The sequence below is a fragment of the Exophiala aquamarina genome (genome assembly GCF_000709125.1).
Source record: "Exophiala aquamarina CBS 119918 chromosome Unknown aczIA-supercont1.13, whole genome shotgun sequence".
NCBI classification, from domain to species: Eukaryota; Fungi; Ascomycota; class Eurotiomycetes; order Chaetothyriales; family Herpotrichiellaceae; genus Exophiala; species Exophiala aquamarina.
The window spans coordinates 236,602-254,975 of record NW_013550575.1 but is presented as its reverse complement, the minus strand read 5'-3'; the positions used below and the strand labels follow the sequence as shown (position 1 = coordinate 254,975).

General features: G+C 53.1%; 9 protein-coding genes across 9 annotated transcripts; 6 read left to right on the top strand and 3 right to left on the bottom strand.

Moving 5' to 3' along the window:
• Nucleotides 1-5: 5 nt before the first annotated feature.
• Nucleotides 6-1,710, bottom strand: A1O9_10391 (uncharacterized protein; the record flags this gene model as incomplete). The annotated part of the gene is made up of 4 exons (XM_013400552.1): nucleotides 6-127; nucleotides 194-427; nucleotides 510-784; nucleotides 869-1,710. The coding sequence occupies 4 exons, from the start codon at nucleotides 1,708-1,710 to the stop codon at nucleotides 6-8; spliced, it is 1,473 nt and encodes a 490-aa protein (XP_013256006.1).
• A 994-nt stretch (nucleotides 1,711-2,704) lies between these two features.
• On the top strand, nucleotides 2,705-4,359 carry A1O9_10390 (uncharacterized protein; the record flags this gene model as incomplete). Its single annotated transcript, XM_013400551.1, has 2 exons — nucleotides 2,705-3,138; nucleotides 3,222-4,359. The coding sequence occupies 2 exons, from the start codon at nucleotides 2,705-2,707 to the stop codon at nucleotides 4,357-4,359; spliced, it is 1,572 nt and encodes a 523-aa protein (XP_013256005.1).
• An 822-nt stretch (nucleotides 4,360-5,181) lies between these two features.
• Nucleotides 5,182-7,356, top strand: A1O9_10389 (uncharacterized protein; the record flags this gene model as incomplete). The annotated part of the gene is made up of 1 exon (XM_013400550.1): nucleotides 5,182-7,356. The coding sequence occupies one exon, from the start codon at nucleotides 5,182-5,184 to the stop codon at nucleotides 7,354-7,356; it is 2,175 nt and encodes a 724-aa protein (XP_013256004.1).
• Nucleotides 7,357-7,521: 165 nt separating this feature from the next.
• On the bottom strand, nucleotides 7,522-8,241 carry A1O9_10388 (uncharacterized protein; the record flags this gene model as incomplete). The annotated part of the gene is made up of 1 exon (XM_013400549.1): nucleotides 7,522-8,241. The coding sequence occupies one exon, from the start codon at nucleotides 8,239-8,241 to the stop codon at nucleotides 7,522-7,524; it is 720 nt and encodes a 239-aa protein (XP_013256003.1).
• A 348-nt stretch (nucleotides 8,242-8,589) lies between these two features.
• Nucleotides 8,590-9,868, top strand: A1O9_10387 (alcohol dehydrogenase; the record flags this gene model as incomplete). The annotated part of the gene is made up of 2 exons (XM_013400548.1): nucleotides 8,590-8,766; nucleotides 8,837-9,868. 2 exons carry the CDS (start codon nucleotides 8,590-8,592, stop codon nucleotides 9,866-9,868), a joined length of 1,209 nt encoding a protein of 402 aa, XP_013256002.1.
• Nucleotides 9,869-10,550: 682 nt separating this feature from the next.
• On the top strand, nucleotides 10,551-10,964 carry A1O9_10386 (uncharacterized protein; the record flags this gene model as incomplete). The annotated part of the gene is made up of 1 exon (XM_013400547.1): nucleotides 10,551-10,964. One exon carries the CDS (start codon nucleotides 10,551-10,553, stop codon nucleotides 10,962-10,964), a length of 414 nt encoding a protein of 137 aa, XP_013256001.1.
• A 538-nt stretch (nucleotides 10,965-11,502) lies between these two features.
• On the top strand, nucleotides 11,503-13,083 carry A1O9_10385 (3-hydroxyphenylacetate 6-hydroxylase; the record flags this gene model as incomplete). Its single annotated transcript, XM_013400546.1, has 1 exon — nucleotides 11,503-13,083. One exon carries the CDS (start codon nucleotides 11,503-11,505, stop codon nucleotides 13,081-13,083), a length of 1,581 nt encoding a protein of 526 aa, XP_013256000.1.
• Nucleotides 13,084-13,736: 653 nt separating this feature from the next.
• A1O9_10384 (uncharacterized protein) lies at nucleotides 13,737-14,573 on the bottom strand (the record flags this gene model as incomplete). The annotated part of the gene is made up of 1 exon (XM_013400545.1): nucleotides 13,737-14,573. One exon carries the CDS (start codon nucleotides 14,571-14,573, stop codon nucleotides 13,737-13,739), a length of 837 nt encoding a protein of 278 aa, XP_013255999.1.
• A 732-nt stretch (nucleotides 14,574-15,305) lies between these two features.
• A1O9_10383 (uncharacterized protein) lies at nucleotides 15,306-16,937 on the top strand (the record flags this gene model as incomplete). Its single annotated transcript, XM_013400544.1, has 1 exon — nucleotides 15,306-16,937. The coding sequence occupies one exon, from the start codon at nucleotides 15,306-15,308 to the stop codon at nucleotides 16,935-16,937; it is 1,632 nt and encodes a 543-aa protein (XP_013255998.1).
• Between the last annotated feature and the right edge of the window lie 1,437 nt (nucleotides 16,938-18,374).

Below are 18,374 nucleotides of genomic sequence, written 5' to 3'. Positions count from 1 at the left end.
AATTTTCAGTTAACCATAGTGACCACTTGCCATTCCATTCGGGGACCTCGAAAGGGGCGACGGGCGTAGAACAACCAGTTGAGGGTGCCGAGGAGCATGACTGTGCCCAGCACAGCAGCAGTATAGTCTAGAGTTCTCCGTTAGCGAGATTTGACATCTGGGTCAGCTCAACCAGTAAATCAGGGAACAATACTCATGTTAGTGCCAGTGACCGGCCTGAACGGCGGCATTGCGAAGAACACCACCAGCACTGGTATGGTGAGGACTACAACGCAGTTGACAATCCAGCCGAGCCAGTTGGGCAATGCGAGACTTCGATTGGCAGGGAGGAACTTGGAAGACCGCCGCTGGTAGATGAGTAGCACCACCGGTATGAGGTATGATAGAAGCTGGTGCACCACGGTGGAGCTTAAAATTGCATTGAAAGCTAGCATTACACTCGTCAGTGAAATTGCGTTTCGATCGTCCTGATCCCAGCCAGGCTAGCGCTAGGATCAAATGAAACTCACCGATCGAAGACGCCAGAATTAGGACTCCAAGGAGCGCCACAAAGACCCAATTGAACAGCAGAGCCCAGACTGGGACCTCAAGTCTCGGATGGACGCGGCTAAGGATGTGTGAGAAAGCGAATCCTTTATCTCTGGCGAACGACCAGACAACGCGCGAGGACGCCTGAATCGTGGCGTTGAGGATGAAGAACCCGAGAACAGTGCCCGCGGTGAGCACGGCTACAGCACCTTGGTCAGAGCGAAGGCCCTGACGGTTGATCTCGAACGGGATGTACCTGTGCGTGGATTTTCGTTAGAAGACTATGTGCGGTTCTAGTCTGTATGAAGGGTAAATTGAACACCTTGTCTATCCCACTTACCCATGGCTTTCAACAATGGAAGTGAAATCCGAGATACTGTAGAGCAAGCCGATCGCGAATGGGAAGGCGGTGCAGAACCCCACCACGACAATACCCACCGTGACGCGGGGAACCACTCTATAGGGGTTTTTGGCTTCTTCGGATAAATGCAACGCGCCGTCCAGGCCGCCGAACATGAAGAAGGGAGGCACCAAACCTATCATGAAGCAGACGCCGTCGGGCCAGCCCGTCTCGTTGATGAAGGTGGTCCAGACGAATCCGCTGGGTGCTTTGGGGCTTGAGCGCACTAGAAGGCCGATGAAGTTTGATACGAAGATGGTGATTGATAGAGCAACTAGAGCAGTTAGAATACCTTGGCTTTGTCTAGGGCGCGCTCGTCGCTTACAGCCGATGGTATGCGTGAAGTCAAATCTCTTGATGAGCAGGATGTTATAAAGCACCGCCAGAAGGACAAGTCCTTGATATATTAGGAATAGCTGCCACGCCGCTTCGGGCTCCTGCGGGTTGTAGAACACGTACAGGGTGGAGATCTGTGTCGCGACGATGACGGAGACGGCGGCGCCAGTTGCGATCCAGTAGAAAGTCGTGATGAACCCGCAGACGTAGGAGATCTGAGCGCTGAATCTTTCTGGGGCCAGGATCGAGCTGAAGTGGTACTGTCCTCCGGCAGTTGGGTAAACGCTTGCCAACTCGGCGAGGCTTGAGCTGATGCAGAGATAGATGGCCGTGGTGACGATGACGCCGTAGATCAACGCCATGGGTCCGCCTGCCAGCAGGGCGATTTGGACGCTGGTCGAGAGCCCGGCCCAGCTGCTACAGATGTTGAAGCATAATGCCAGCATGGCCAGGGGGCCAATGGTCTTCCTGAGATCCCCGCCGACGAGGGTCGTACCCGCTACCTGTGTAGCTTCGGCAGGCTGCCGCTCGATCTGAACGTCGATGCTCTTGTTCGCGCCATTGCGGTCGAACACGACTGTCACGCAGGTGACCGTCAGTTGGGATCAACGTAGAGTCGCAGACTTACTCTCGTGAGCATTTTCAACATGCCTTGACTCTGCACCCCCTCCCGCGGCAGGTACAACCACATTGGCTTTCCTATTTGCCAAGAGGGTCTTCTGTTCGGTACCGTGCATTCTGAGAGGCTTTGGGCTTGGTGCCTGGTGCTGTCAACGTCCACATGAGAAAGTGAGATACACCCAACGTCCGGTGCCAACGGGCAATGCGTCTACTAAGTACGTGTCTGACCCCTCCAAAAGGCCGACTCCTCGGGTCGGCCGAGACAGACAATCATTGAGATAGTATTAGTGGCATATCTCATTCGCTGACCTCCCATGAAAGAGACGTAAGATAGCTCTAACGCCCCCCCCCCCCACATTGTGAAGATGGGTGACTCTGCGGAGAGGCAGACGATGGGATGGGACCCATGCATGGCGCTAGAGACAAGCTCAGTGCACACGGCAGAGGGGATGCTTAGCTGGATGTCTATTCTGCCCAGCTAGAGACACACCGCGCTTCGGGGCCGAAGGTGTTTCTCGTTCTCGGTTCCCGTTTCGGGATATACACTAGATCCTCGTATCTCGTATCTCTCGTATCGATAACGCAGCTTTACGGGGATTCTGAAAACCCTGGCAACGTGGAATGCTTCGTATTGGGCACTTTGCTTCAGTGATACCTCGTACCCAACACGGCTAGCAAAGCATGGCTGAGAGGGTAATCAGGTGCATAAGTACTCGAGGTGCTGGGGAAGCGCCGTACATCCTCAATTCATGATCTCTTCTTCCTCGCACCTCTCCACAGAATTAAGTATTCTCAGGTACATTTCCATTCATGCTCATCATGGACAGGCATGTCTCGTCTGTGACGATCTTCACCAGCTCACTCGCACTCACGGCCATTGGCATCGTGTGCCTCGGAATCTACCTTTTGGTTGATACCTGGCGTTATAGCCTGCGAGAGAAAGCGTTGGGCTGTGGAAGGCCAAACAGGCTACGCAACAAACTACCCTATGGCATCGACTACCTCTGGACTCTGCAAAAGGCCGACCGAGAGAATCGAGTCCCTCAGCAACTCCTGAAGATCTGTCGAGACGTCAAGTCTGCCACTTTTGTTCAGAACCTTGCTGGGCGTGATGGAATTGGAACATCGGATCCGAAAAACATCCAGGCTCTGCTTGCCCTGCAATTCAAGGATTTTGGCCTTGGTTCACGCCGACGCCAGAACTTCTATCCATTGCTGGGAAACGGTATTTTCACTGCAGACGGAGAGATGTGGTAGGTCTCTGAAAGACGTCCGTGCCATAAACAAATTACTGCTGAAAGGTTGTGTTGGAGTATGCTGATTATTCTGTGTTCAGGGAGCACTCAAGAGCAATCTTGCGTCCACAGTTCTCACGAGGACAAGTTTCTGACCTCGAGCTAGAAGAACGTCATGTTCAGGAGATGTTCAATCAGCTCAATGTCGATGCGTCAGGCTGGACTTCGTCCGTCGATCTGGCCCCCGTGTTCTTTCGCCTGACAATGGACACAGCGACCGAATTCCTGTTCGGAGAGAGTGTCAATTCTCAGAGAGCACACGCTCTGCAGCACTCCTCTGATCTTCCCGTGCATGATTTGAGATGGTCGAAAGTCGGTGCCAACTTCGATCACGGAACAGCCACTCTCGGTATTCGTGCTCGGTTGGAAGGGTTATATTGGCTGTACAATCCTAAATCATTTCGCGAGGATATCCGGGAGGTTCACAAATTTGCCGATCATTGCATCAACCAGGCTCTTAAGCGGAGACAGATGGGGTCTGTGAAAGATCAGAAGAAGTACATCTTCTTGGATCAGCTGCTCGATGTGGTCAACGATCCTGCCGAGCTAAGAAGCCAATTGCTCAATATATTTCTAGCCGGTAGGGACACGACAGCAGGGCTTCTGGGCTGGACATTTTGGTGTTTGGCACGGCATCCAGGTGTCTATTCCAAGCTAAGGACTAGCATAGTCGACCAATTTGGGTCATCAGAGAGGGAGGACACCATCACGTTTGCCGGGTTGAAATCTTGCTCTTATTTGCAACATGTCATGAACGAGGTCCTTAGGCTCTATCCATCCGTTCCATTCAATTTCCGACAAGCCACAAGAGACACAACCTTACCTCGAGGAGGTGGACCTGATGAATCTGCGCCAATATACGTTAAAAAGGATCAGAGTATCAGCTATTCAGTCTTCGTGATGCACCGTCGAAAAGATCTCTGGGGCGCCAATGCTGATGAATTCGACCCTGATCGGTGGGTTGGTCGCAAAACTGGCTGGGAATATCTTCCATTCAATGGTGGGCCAAGAATATGTTTAGGTCAACAATTTGCTCTGACTGAAGCGGGATATGTGATAACCAGAATGGTACAGCGCTTCGAGAAGATCTCGAACACTGATCCGGAGGACGAGCCTTTGCAACAGTACAGCTTGACCAGTGCACCGAAGAGTACCTGGGTACGATTGTACCACGGATAGGGACTGGATATAGATGTAATTTGAACTGGGTACGTCTGCAAACAGGCGTCACGGGATTTGAAATGGGTTGCAAATGGCTGAAGTTACCTACATAGTCAAGGACGGTCTCAGAAATCTTTTCACCCTGACAAACATCCACTGAATTGCTGCAGTGGCCTCGCCGAATCTTTCATCGTGCATTCTCGCCACGATTGAGAACAATGGTGCCATGGTGTCTACCATTCTAGCCAGGGGCAATTGGAGGCTTGCTCAGGTCCACAGCGTACAATGAGAAGTCGACACTGAGATTATTCGTAGGTAGGCGGGGTGGAACTCGTTTCATGATCTAAGCGTGTGAAACAGTGAGAAGCTTCACATATGCCTGATGATTGTGAGTCGTCCCCCAACACCAACATTTGCAGCATTAGGGACGATCAGGGGGCAAAGTGGGGGAAGGCAGGTTTTGAACAAGCCAGACTTTGAGTCGGTGTTAAAAATGACGGGGGAGGAATAATGATGTTGCGAAGGAGAAGGCGGCAAGGACCGCCCGGAGGAGGCTTGGCATAGCTGTCACTGTCACGTGGTCCAGGTGAATTGATTCCGCCTGCTCGCCTTCCCTGGCATTCAGTGTCCCGCACTTCAGCCAGGCTCGAGTCTTGAGTATTTGACATGCCACAGGTGGTAACAAACTCACATTCACTGTGGAATTTCCAATATTGCGTCGCACACCGTCTCAGCTTCTTTGGAATGTCTGACTGGTAAGCTCAATATCGTAACCCACATTATAATGTGAACTGCCAACCCCGCATAATCAACTGCTCCCACTGCCAGTTGCCAATCAACATGACAACATCATTATTCGACCTCCAGAGAAGCATTATACTCGACAACATTCGAGCTACCAGCGGACGGGATTGGAAGGTTCTAATTTTGGATCAACAGAGCAGACGTCTTGTGTACAATGTCACCAAGGAAGACGACGTCCTCAATTGCAACATAACCAATATCGAACAAATCGAGGATCGCAGGCAGCAACAGACCGACACTGATGCCATATACCTCCTCTCCCCTCAGCCTCACGTAGTGGAGTGTCTGAAGGCCGACCTTTCAAGAAAGAGATACCGTCGAGCACATCTAATATGGACCTCCCAACTCCCTCGCCCACTACAGGAAGAGATCTTCCGATCAGAATCCCGAGCACGAGCCATCGTCGAGTCCCGCGCCCTGAATATTGAGTACTTCCCAAGAGAAGCAAATGTCGTTACCTTTCGAGAGCCATGGAGTTTCCATGCCCTTTATCACCCAGCCTGTGACTCCATGGTCAGGAGCCACCTCGAGACTTTGACTCAAAAGATTGTGTCGGTATGTGTCTCCCTCGGCGAATATCCTGTCATAAGATATTACAAGCCCCCCGAACATCAAAGGCATGCCGCCGATGTGCTGTGCTATCACATTGCCAGCTTTGTCCAAGGGGCACTAGACGAATATGCTCGAGACGAGCGAAATAATTTCCCGCCTCAGTCACAAGCGGTCAGACCCAGAGCGGTGTTATTCATCACCGACAGATCCATGGATCTGGCCTCGCCTTTTGTACATGAACTTACGTATCAAGCCATCGCCATGGATCTACTGCCTATCAGGGACGACGAGGACAAGATCACCTACAGAAATGTCATTCGGCGAGGCCAGCCCGACGAGGAGGAGAAGGATGTGGAAATCAACGAACGTGACAACCTATGGGTTCAACACCGCCACATGCATATGAAAGATCTACTGGTCCAGCTCAGTGAGGAATTCCGGAAGTTTCAGGCCAAGAACCCTCAATTCGCCGATGATGGTCAGCCTGCTACCATCAACACCATCAAAGATATGCTGGCCGGGCTGCCAGAGTTCCAAGAAGGAAAAGAGGCTTTCTCGCTACATATCGACATGGCCGAAAAATGTGCCAAAATCTTTGCAGAGCATAAATTGTTGGATGTAGTGTCGGTCGAGCAATCGCTCGCCACCGGGATCGATGAAGAGAACAAGAAGCCTAAGAACGTGGCCGACCAGATGGTTAGGTTACTGGATGATGACAGTGTGGTGCACGAAGATCGAGTCCGACTCTTGATCTTGTATGTATTGTACCGGCATGGTGTTCTTCGTGGCGATATCGAGAAGCTACGGTGTCATGGTCAGCTATCGCCGTTCGACGGGGAGACTCTCTACAACCTTGTCACGCTTGGAGCCAAGATTGAAAAGAATTTGAAGGACGCAACGCCAACCCCTGCACCACTGTTTCCTCCAAAGACCGCCGCAGCCAACAGTAACATGGAAGAAGTGAGTTTGTCTCGTTTCGAACCCGCACTCAGGTACATGCTGGAGGAGCAATGCCAGGGTACTTTGGACCTCAATACATTCCCGTCGGTGAAGCCTCATCTGAACGACCCGAACGCCCAGAGCATGGCAGCACAAAGCTCGCTGAGAAACGCTGGGAAGCCTACATGGGCTCAGACGAGGGCACAATCGAACAAACCGCGACAACGGATCATCGTATTTGTCGCTGGCGGGGCGACCTACGCCGAGGCGCGAGCGTGTTACGAAGTGTCTCGAATGGCTGGCAAAGAGGTGTTTCTTGCGTCAACGCATATGGTCACGCCCAAGAACTTCTTGCGCCAGGTGAGCCTGCTCAGTGCTGGTAGGAAGCAATTGAACCTCCCGGCCGACCAGCCACCACCCAAGCTCCCAGCGTGGATGTCGGAACCGCCTCCCCAGGCACTGCAGCCGAAACCACAAGCACCGCCGAATGGTGGACCACCGACGGCGGCAATGCAAAATATGAGTCTTGGTGGTCGTGGTGCCAATGGCGTACGTCCAGGAGTAGGCACCGGGTCTTCTGGCCCAAGGCCTGCACCGGCAGCTGCAGCTGCAGCGCCTTCCCCCAAGCCATACCCGCCCTATACGCCAGCATCGAGCGAGCAAGGCCACGGCAAACTAAAGAAGGAGAAGAAACACCTCGGCCTGTTCAAGAAGCACTAGGAGTCGCTTTGACACTGACATTAGCATGGCGTCGGGGTTGTGTTGTAGTTAGTCGTCGCTTGTCGATAGTCTCTATCATCTGGTTATGATATGACAGGGGTAGTGTTAGTTTATTCTTGGGGACGTTGAAAGTGAAAGTGTTGGTTTCTTTTCTTGTTCCCAGTGTCAGCCATCGGGTCCCAGATATTGTTCCAAATCAGGCCCGTAAAAGGATTGCCGCAGCCGGTCCATTCGCTTTCTGTCCTCGATATCTTTCCGCTTGAGCTCCCTAGCGTTCAGCACAATAGGCTTCTCCACCTTTTTCACGACATGTTTCTTCTTCTTCATCGTCACCGCGTCCTCACCATCGTCATCAACTGTCTCGCGCAGCCCAGCCGTATCTTTCTTCTCTTTTACCTTGATGGGAATCGTGATTCCCCCGTCGCGCGCGCCCAGCCCTCTCCTGCCATCAACATCCCACCCGTAGGCAGCCATGTACTTGACACCCATATGCTCTCGGTCCAGGTGTGATGGCTGGTGTGAGTGCTCCAAGCAGACTTGATGCGCGATGGACGACTCGTGGGAACTAGTCAGCCCGGGGTTCCTGCGTTCGGTGGATTCCGAAACTGGCTGACTGCAGATAGGGCATGTACTGAATTCGGATTCGGATTCAATTGATCTGGTTTGTGATTCTTTCCGCTCTTCCTGCGCGATGGTCGTAGGCAGGACGATGGAGAGGTAGCGGTTCCCAATCATACGAGAGGGTTTCGCGGGTGAGGATGAAGTAGGCAGTTCGCTTGGGGTGGTGGATGCTGGTACGAAGTCAATTCTCTTGCGCTTGATCCCTGCGCCAAAGACTCTTTGCTCGGTTAGAGGGGTATAGGTGTCCTCTTCGTCCGTTGTCATTGTGTTGTTGTAGGAATGGACATTCGCCGTCGTCGAATTCTCGGTCGTGGTGGCCGAAAATAAATGTAGAAGACGATGTGACGCGGGACAGCAGCACAAGGCAGGACCAAGTGGCGTACGTCACTCGCTGGCCGTGCTTGCCCTTTTATCTAAGCGTCCCCAGGCACCCGCGACGGCGATAGGCGGGAAGATCGGCCTCGGGCAATAATCGAAAGTCCAAATAATCGGGGAGACTTTGATGGTCGGAATTCATTCTGTTCCAGTACTTGACAGATCTCGTTCGTTGACAGAGAAGAAGACCGCGCCAATCCACTTGCTCCAGTGCTCCGAAACACACACCCTGGAGAAATGCCTATCCCCCTGCTGGCAGAGGGCTTTGGTCGAGGCGTCTCCAACATCCCATATATCTGGAACGCTGGTCAAGCGGGCGTGGCCATTGGCATCGTCGTTCTTTTAAAGTACTATTTCTCTGGAGCGACATGTCGGTCAGAGCGAGTGATGCATGGGAAGGTGGTGATAGTGACGGTACGGCCATCGGCCTCTCCCAGGCAATAAAACGCAGTCATTCGATTCACAGGCTTACAAGATCACCTAGGGGGGCACTTCTGGTATCGGGGCCGAAGTAGTCAAAGAACTCGCGACTCGAGGCGCGCAGATCATCCTCCTCACCCACCATTCTCCATCAGACCCCTTTCTCGTCGACTACATTGAAGATCTACGGACAGTCACGAACAACGAATTGATCTATGCTGAACAAGTCGACTTATCATCCCTCCACTCTATCCGTGTATTTGCTACGAAATGGGTGGATAATGCGCCCCCTAGAAGACTGGACATGATTATTTTGTGTGCAAACATCATGACACCGTTCTTTGGGAAGGGCCAAAAGACCGTGGATGGCGTTGAGGCAGAGTGGGCCATAAATTACCTGAGCACTTTCCATCTCCTAAGTATCCTCTCGCCTGCAATCAGGGCACAACCTCCGGATCGAGACGTGCGAGTTCTCTTCAGTACATGCAACAGCTACATTGGTGGCAAGTTGGAGTTGAAAGACACCGAGACGGCCGCCAAATCTGGAAGTGCATCTTATGCCAGGAGCAAATTGGCACTCATGACATTTGCATACGGTTTCCAGAAGCATCTGGACGCCTACAAACGACCGGACAAACAACCCAACAATGCTCGGGCACTTATCGTTGATCCAGGACTCTCCCGCACCCCAGGAACCCGACGTTGGCTTTCTGGCGGCTCCTTATGGGGACTCTTATTCTACCTGTTAACCTGGCCTGTCTGGTGGTTAGTTCTCAAGTCGCCCATTCAAGGGGCTCAAAGCTATCTGATGGCAGCGATGGAAGCCGAATATGCAAGGGCTGCGGGAGGCAGGTTGATCAAAGAATGCAGAGAATATGAACCTCTCCGTGCTGAAGTACAGAATGAAGAGGTCGCCAAGAAGTTGTGGGAGTTTAGCGAGAAGCAGATTGAGCAACTGGAGAAAGAAGGTGCTGTCAAGCGTGCGCTGGCGAAAAAGGAGGCAGAGAAGAAGGAAAAGAACAAAGACAGCAACGAACAGGCTGGAGGCGAGAAGAAAGCTACGCCGGGCTCGAGAAGGAGTCGTAAAGCGAAATAAACGATTTGATAGCCCGAGACGGAAGGCCATTCACCATGAACTACTGTGATGGCAAATACGGCAAGTTTTACGATCTTGCTGCCTGTCATTGCAATCTCCAGCAACGAGCGCTCCTTATGTACCTGGCCGGGTACCCGGTCGCATTTCATTAGGGATCTCGTTATGGTCCTTTACCAAGGCTTGGCGACGTCTAGTCCGACGCTCGGGCAGGCAACAGACTTAGGCAAAGTTAATTTGTTCCAGTCATGGTCCCTCCCATCAGCCAGCATTGGGACTTTGATCTTGGCTGATGTCTATCCCGTTCTTGGGATGAGCACAGTCAATTGCCATAAAAGGGCGGGGGCAACTCTTACCATGGGCCTTTCAAGTTTGTCTGAAATCAAAGTCCGCCTGTTTTCTGGAACCAGAGCATTCGAATCAGCAGGCTGAATATATTGCAGATCCTTGCTCTTTTTCTTGCAAGATCTACCGATTGCGCGCTTTCACGCCTGCACACCTCCAACCATCCAGGCAGCGACTCGCAATGGCAGATCGCCCCTCAGAAATCACTGGCGGTTGCCTCTGCGGTTCCATCCGTTATCGAGTGTCATTTCTGGAGGCAGCCTGGCCAGCTCAAGTATGAATTCCTAAGGAAGAGAGAAACCATTTTGACACAGCTCAGGTTGCCACTTGTCAATGCACCATGTGTCGAAAATTCACCGGGGCACTGCTCTCATTTGATCTACTGATCCATCCATCTCAACTTGCTGATGATATCACCAAATCACCGACCTACAGAGAGTTCAAGTCTAGTGAAGCAGCAACTCGATCGTTCTGTTCCAACTGCGGCAGTAGTCTGGCATGGCGTGTCGATGGAATGGATGACATGATGGTCATCTTCTTAGGCACAATCGATGAAGAATTTCTGATCGGGAATAAGATTGAAGGAAGTGAACAGGAGACCGACTTGGGCATTAAATTCGATCGGCAGGGTGGCTTTTCGAAAGGACTTTGTAAGCCCAACATGGGCAACCTGTTCTGGAACAATGCCATCGCCGGCATCACGGATCATGATCTGGGAGGAACCAAGTTCTTACAAGCATTCCCGGAGCAGTAATTCAGCCCCAGTTAGGTACGAGAGGACAAGAACTTGAAGATTCGAAAAGAATTTTACTATGACAAGATCTGATAACATGTTTCCACACTCCCGAATCCTGGCGGCATACCGCAAAGATACCGCGGTGCCTCCATTCATGGCAGGGGAAATCCGCGAAGAAACAACCGCTCCAAGCCAATTCAGAACAACCCAACGGCAAAGCCCCAGTCATGCCAAAATGCACAGCGCTCAATTGGTTGGTCCCTCTGCCTGTGGGTGGCTTGTGTCTCCCAAACTCTGTACGCTTGCGGTGGTGCGGTTGCGTTCCGCTGTCGAGGACATGGAGGCGGAATGTATTGTTCTCCACATGCTGCCTCTCCCCTCACAAACTCACCAAACGCCTCCGGGGTACCAACACCCAATCGTCTCATATATTGCCAGAAGGTCCTCTCTTCCGTTTAAATGTTTTGTATTGCCTGGTTCATGTCCCTGACTATCATTCGGACTACAATCATACAATCACCGATTATCCGCCCTCGATCCGACGAGACACCGAACCATGATTGACAAGGCGTTGACAGTGTTCCTAGGACAGGCCCAGGATGCTCCAATTCCATTCCTAGCATTTGTGGCCGCGGCGTCGGCACTGCTCTACCTCCTCATCACCGAGATACAACGGGCTCAGGTACGGATACCAGGGTTCAGTGGTCCATCGGGGCTGCCTATGATCGGCAACCTTCATCAAATTCGAGTCAACGCCGCCGAGCAATATCGCCAATGGGCCAAATCCTACGGACCAGTCTACCAGATCATGTTGGGCAATGTCCCTGTCATTGTCGTCAACGGAGCCAAGGCAGCAAGGGAGATCTTCGGTGCCAACTCACAGGCCCTGGCATCAAGACCCGAATTCTACACCTTCCACAAAGTCGTCAGCTCCACCGCGGGCACAACTATCGGTACATCCCCCTTCAGTGAGAGCTTGAAGCGGCGAAGAAAGGGCGCCGCTAGTGCGTTGAACAAACCCAGTGTTGCCACATACATCCCACACATCGACATCGAAACCCGAGACTTCCTCAACGAGTTCCTGACCTACGGCGAGGCAGGCACCAAAGCAGTCGACCCAATGCCCATGATCCAACGGCTCTCGCTCTCCCTAGCCCTGACCCTCAACTGGGGAATCCGCATGGCCTCACAAAACGACACACTGTTCGGCGAAATCACGCATGTCGAGGAAGAAGTCTCCAAGTTCCGCTCCACCACCGGCAACCTTCAGGACTACATTCCGCTCTTGCGCCTCAACCCATTCAGCTTCGGCAAGGCGAAGGCACGCGACATGCGCCGCCGCCGCGACGTGTACCTGAGGAAGCTCAACGCCGACCTGGACGACCGCATGGCCAAGGGGACCCACACGCCGTGCATCCAAGCGAACGTCATCCTCGACAAGGACGCCAAACTCAACGCCGAAGAACTCACGTCGATCTCGCTGACCATGCTCTCTGGTGGGCTCGACACGCTGACCACGCTGGTCGCCTGGTCGATGCCACTGCTGGCCCAGCGCCCCGAAATCCAAGCGAAGGCCCTCCGTGAGATCCGCGCCGTGTACCCGCAAGATCAGATCCTGTGCGACGCGAATGACGACCAGTCCATTCCCTACATCTGCGCGCTCGTCCGCGAACTGCTGCGGTACTACACTGTCCTCCGCCTATCCCTACCGCGCGGCACCGTCAAAGACGTAGTCTACAGCGGGCACACGATCCCCGCGGGTAGCGTCGTGTTCCTCAACGCCTGGGCATGCAACATGGACGACCAAGTGTGGCACGACCCGGAGGTCTTCCGGCCAGAGCGCTGGCTCGAGGTCCCCGACGCGCCGCTGTTCACGTACGGCCTGGGCTACCGCATGTGCGCGGGCAGTCTGCTGGCGAACCGCGAGATGTATACGATCTACTTGCGGCTGTTGTCCGCGTTTGAGATTAAGGACGTCGTGTCTGAGGACGGCTCGCGGTTCGAGACGCACCCGGTCAATGGCGTCGAGGATCAGACGCAGTTGGTCAGCGTGCCCAAGCGGTATCGCATAAGGCTTGTTCCCAGGGATGAGGGCGTGCTAAGGCAGGCGTTGGCGGAGGGCGTAGCCGGGCATTGATCTTCTCTGAGGAGGGTTTCGATGGATCATGTGCAAATGAAAAGTAATCCTCTCCCCCCAAGATGAAGGGAGACGAGACGCTTGACTGGTTGCTTGGAAGGAGAGCTGTCAAAACAACACTGCACTTTCCAGCACTTTACCAGGCTGTCTAGAAGGCATGGCTTATGCGCGCTATACTCCCAGCACTGATATCAATTCTATATCCACAACAGCACCGCGAGGGTGGAGTTTCCTCGCGCTTTTGGTCCTTAGCCAGCCCTCAAATCACCATAGCAACAGGTGGATTTTTAAAGTATTGTACAATATATTTGCCGTTTTTATTTTGAGACCAAATAAAAGTTGAACCACTTTCTGTGATGATCCTTCATCCCCTGTCATTTATGATATGTCTATGATATGTCTATGTGTCGTCTATCTGTCTATGTCTCCGAGATATAGTATGTATCGTCATGAGATCTAACCTACCGGTTCCTTCTAGTCCTCTCTATCCGTGCATGCATGCGACCTCCAGCACAAAACGCAAGCTGGCCAGCCAGCCCACTCCAACTAGAAAACGCAAGTTCTTTTGTAGAAATCCAGGCAGGCTACCACCTTATCTCCCTTTTTCTTCTGTTCTCCCTTCGAAACTTGACTTGCCCTGATCACTCACATTCCTAGTTAAGCGATGGACGCACGTGGCCATTCTGCTCTAGCGAGTTCGTTCGATGACGCTTCAGGCCCTCCTCGGCCAGCTTCTTAACCGTCTTGCGGCCCTCGTAGATGTCCTTGGTCTCTTCCAAAATACTGGCCCAGGTCTGGAACGTGGTGAACGGGATGCCAGACCGCTCACAGTACGTCACCAGATCCTGGCCCTCGCGTGCGAACAGCAGATCGGTCTCCCGTGCCGCACTGAGATCACTGACGCCGTCGCCTGCATACAAAAGGGTAGGGCGGTCGTCGTTATGCGGCATCTTCGCGATCGCATCTGCGTACGGCCGGATGGTCAGGCTCTTGTCATGGCCGAAGCCGGAGTCCTCGTGCAGGAACTTGATGGTCCAGCCGTCGGCCTTGTCCAGCGAGTTCCCGGGGGCGCACAGCTGGACGCCGTTCGCGACGATCTCGATGTCGCTCATCAGCTCCTCGCCCAGCAGGTGCCGCAGCAGCGTCTCCAGCACGGGCACCATCCCGCTACTCAGCACAATCACGGGCACGTCGTTCGCCCGCGCCCACACCATGAAGTCGCGGAAGTGCGGGTCCAGCGTGATGTGCTCGCGCAGGATCGAGAGCACTTGCGGGAACGGCATGTTCCACGAGTCCAGCATCTTTTGGAAGGTGTTGAGGAATGTGTCGGTCTCGTCGATCACCGCGCGGAAGAGCTCGCGCCGCGCGGCCTTGCCCATCCCGTAGTTGTCGGTGATGAAGTCGTTGGTGTCTTGGAGTGTGATGGTCCCGTCAAAGTCCGTGAAGAAGATCACCCGCGGGCGAGCGTTGAGCGTCTCGGGGAAGGGCATCTTGGGTTCTTCTATTTCCTAGGTTCTGTTTTTGGTTTTTTGGTTTTGGGCGAGAGCGTCTTGTGCTCTATCAGGATTGCCTATTGAGGGTTTTCTATATGGAAATTGGCTACGCAGACGCAGGCGCAGAGCGGAACAAGGTTTTGGTTAAAAGAGAGCAGGGGAATAGGAACAGGTCTACGCAAAGTTCGAGACCTAAAGGAAGGCAAGAGTAAAAGATTATAATTCAAGTTGGGTCAACCCCCCAAGACTCACAAGTTCACAACACACATGGTGGGGGTTGTTTGCGCTGTACCACGTCCTGGAGCCGCCAGTGTCCACCGTCGCGCCCCGCTGAAGATGGCTCGAGTAAATCTCTGAACAAATATTATTATCTGGCGGGAAATCGCCCGAAAGAGAAGCCCGAGACCCGAGAGAGCATGACGCACTGGTTGGAGAATGTGGTGGGTTCCGTGGCACGTGGTTGGTTGCAGGATGGGAGGGTATTTATCCGTCCCGGCGGAAACCGGTGCTGCTCCTGCCTTTGTGGTTCCGCGTTCGGCTAACCTGCCCCACTCGCAACACAAATTATTCCGAGTTGGAGTTCGAGCTTCGCATCGAGCCATCGAGATCGGAGGAAATGACACTGGCAGGCTTGTCAATGGTGAGATCCTCTCGCTTAAGGACAGCCAGGTCAGGGACATCCTTAGTCCTGGACTGACGAGAACACAACTCTCGTTCTCTCCGGCAGCGATGCAGCAGACTCCCCTGCGGCTCTTCCAGACACTATGGTCCGCATTTCGAGCCGCGAAGCCAACGTCGAAACAGCTTCCACGACCTGTGCGATTCAACTCTGCCGTCCCACGCTCTCCACAGAGATGGAATACTCAGTCCTCGAGGATCATAGTCCAAGCCCGCTTCTACAGCAATAACAAGACTGAGATTAACCGGAAGGCTGGGGAAGCGAAGTCACGAATAGGCGAGAGCCTCGATGCGAGGGTGGAAGCAGCTGCACAATCCGATCAGAAGCTCAGAGACGCTGAGCATGAGGCTATTGTTCATACAATCCCTGAGGCTTCCTCAACAGTCCACACCTCCGAAGATGGTATTCATGGAGTGAAACACGGCAGCCCATCCACACCACAACCACGGCCCCCGAACCAATCATCCTCAACAGCGGACAAATTCCTTCCCTCAGATTTCTCCCAACGGTACTCCCAGATGCGAAAGCAATTCACCCATTTCATGGACAACTTTCAAACCCACGTCTTCACTGCTTCTAAACGTCTCAATGATCTGACCGGGTATAGTGGGATCGAAGCCCTGAAGAAGGAGATCGAAGTTCTTGAGACTGAAGTTCAGGCATCGAGGAAGGCCGTCAAAGAGTCGCGGAACATCTACTCGGAAGCTATAGCTACGCGGAGTACAACGCAGAGAGAAGTCAATGACCTGCTCCACAGGAAGCATACGTGGTCTCCGACAGATATCGAGAGATTCACAAATCTATACCGCAGTGACCATGCAAACGAGCAGGCCGAGGCTGCTGCCCAAAAAGATGTCGCCGATGCAGAGGCAAGGTACGAAGAGGCATCTACCAAGCTCGGCAAATCCATCCTAGCACGATACCATGAGGAACAGATCTGGAGTGACAAGATCCGGCAGATGTCGACCTGGGGCACTTGGGGTCTCATGGGGCTCAACGTTCTTTTGTTTGTCATCTTTCAAATCGCTATCGAACCATGGCGGCGACGGCGGTTGGTCAAAGGCTTCGAAGAAAAGGTCGAGATCGCGCTCAAAGAGCGTGACGATGATCTGTTCAACGCTGCTACCGCCGCCGCACGAGCACCAACTCAAACTGTGCAGCCAAATCAGTCCTCGGAGTCGGCACTCGCGGACCTTTCGCCACAGGACCAGACCGAAGCCGTAGCGGACAATATTGCGGAGCAAATCGTCGATGCCATATCTGGGGCGAGCGATGTGGAAGCTCAGCCTGTAGCACCCCCATCGACACCCATCTCGCCCTCCCTCCAACCACCCACGGCCAGCACGATCGAAGCAGCCGCCGAACAGTTAACAGCACACGACCTTACGAAAGAAGAAATCACTCAAGGTCACCCCGCATCTCCTATTCCAATTGAGGCCCTGGACCCCCAGCCACCTACTAGCTCAACAGAATCCCCTTCGTCGCCGTTGTCTGCATCAGCATCGCGATGGACAGCTTCATCTTCACCGTTCGCATCGTACGAAGACTGGATCCGTTCCCGCTTTAGCGATGATAGGCACGTGCTCCTGACCCAGCGTGAGCTGAGTACCGTTGCTATGGAAGGTTTCGCTGGCGGAATGGCGTTGATGGGGTTGTTGTTCGTGTTGTTGAGACCGCGATAGATGGCCGCGGGGTCACATTGATACATATATAAATATGCCCGTGGACGGCGTAGATGGGGGTTGGAATTGTACATAAGCCTTATCTAGAACGAGCCACCCACCGACCCCGTGCCTACGAGTCGATCGCTACAGACCAGGTACTTGAAAACTTGTATTCTATGAATGAATCCTCCCTAGACACCCTACATCCGCCCCCGTTCCCATTGAGATGGGAGGGATGAAATCCCAGCTCCCTGAGAAGCCTCCTCATTCTATATAACGTAATGGCAGTAAGTGCCATCAGGGTGCTCCGTGGATACGTATATATATATATATATATATATATACCCCGAACTATGCTTTATCCATTACCATTTCCGTTCGGGAAGGGGAGCGAGGCCGCTTTGTGATTTTAGCCCCGTGGCATGCTTGGCACGCCACCGACATTCGTTTACGGCCGATTACGATTACTTATTAGCAATGGACTTGAATGCTCAATCCTCTTTAATTGTCAATAAAACGGCCAGGCAGCCTAATTGTCGTTGGGAGGCATTGGGGTTGGAGGCAAAAAGCACCCGGGCTATAAATTAGGTAGAGCCTCTGGTGGATGCTCGGTTGCTCAGAAGGTGCCTATTCAGCTATCACGTTCAGGATACGGCGTCACACACGAACACGCCTCTGCAGCCGACCAGCTTCATCGTTTCTACCCTCTCGGATGATCGCATTACCTCCTTACGTACTACGGCACCAAGCTCACTGCCATCCAATAGCCAGTATGAGGAAGCACCGGCACCCCTCCGGCGGAGAGATGCCGACGGACTCAGTGGCTAAAAAGGTCTGAAGTGCATCGGGGGGGGGGGGGGGGAAACTACCACGTTTTCCTTTTGCAGCCATATCATTTCTTTGCTTCACGGATTGATGCTAATGCACCGCCACAAAAATGTCAAGGTCGATGACGACGACGGCCAATACACTGTCGTTTGCTGATTGTGGGCTCCGCATGTCTTGAACCGCTGTACATTGCCCGGGTCTTTCACTAACGTCATTCTAGAAACCGAGCGCGCAGAATGGAGGCGCAGGTCAGAGCAACGAAAGCGAAGAACACATTGTCGAAATGTCGGTGCAGAATGGCCAGATCGTTCGCACGGTTGAGATCAGCCGGGCTTTGGAAGCTAAGTACCCTCATGCTGGACATCCCACTCGTCGAGATTACTATCCTGGATACGATGCTTGAGATCGACTTTATACGGCCGTCGGTACAGCATGAGGGGCCGCTGGCGTGCTGTGTAAACATGCAGCCACGGCCTAGTTCTCCGCCTCATGGCATATTGTATGAGCGTCAATCATGGCAAAGGGGGACGCTTGGACCAAATAACCCGCCTCCTCGGACAAGGCACATTCGGCAAGGTTGTCTAGGTGCGCGAACGCACAAGGAACAGAGCCGTCGCCGTCCATCAG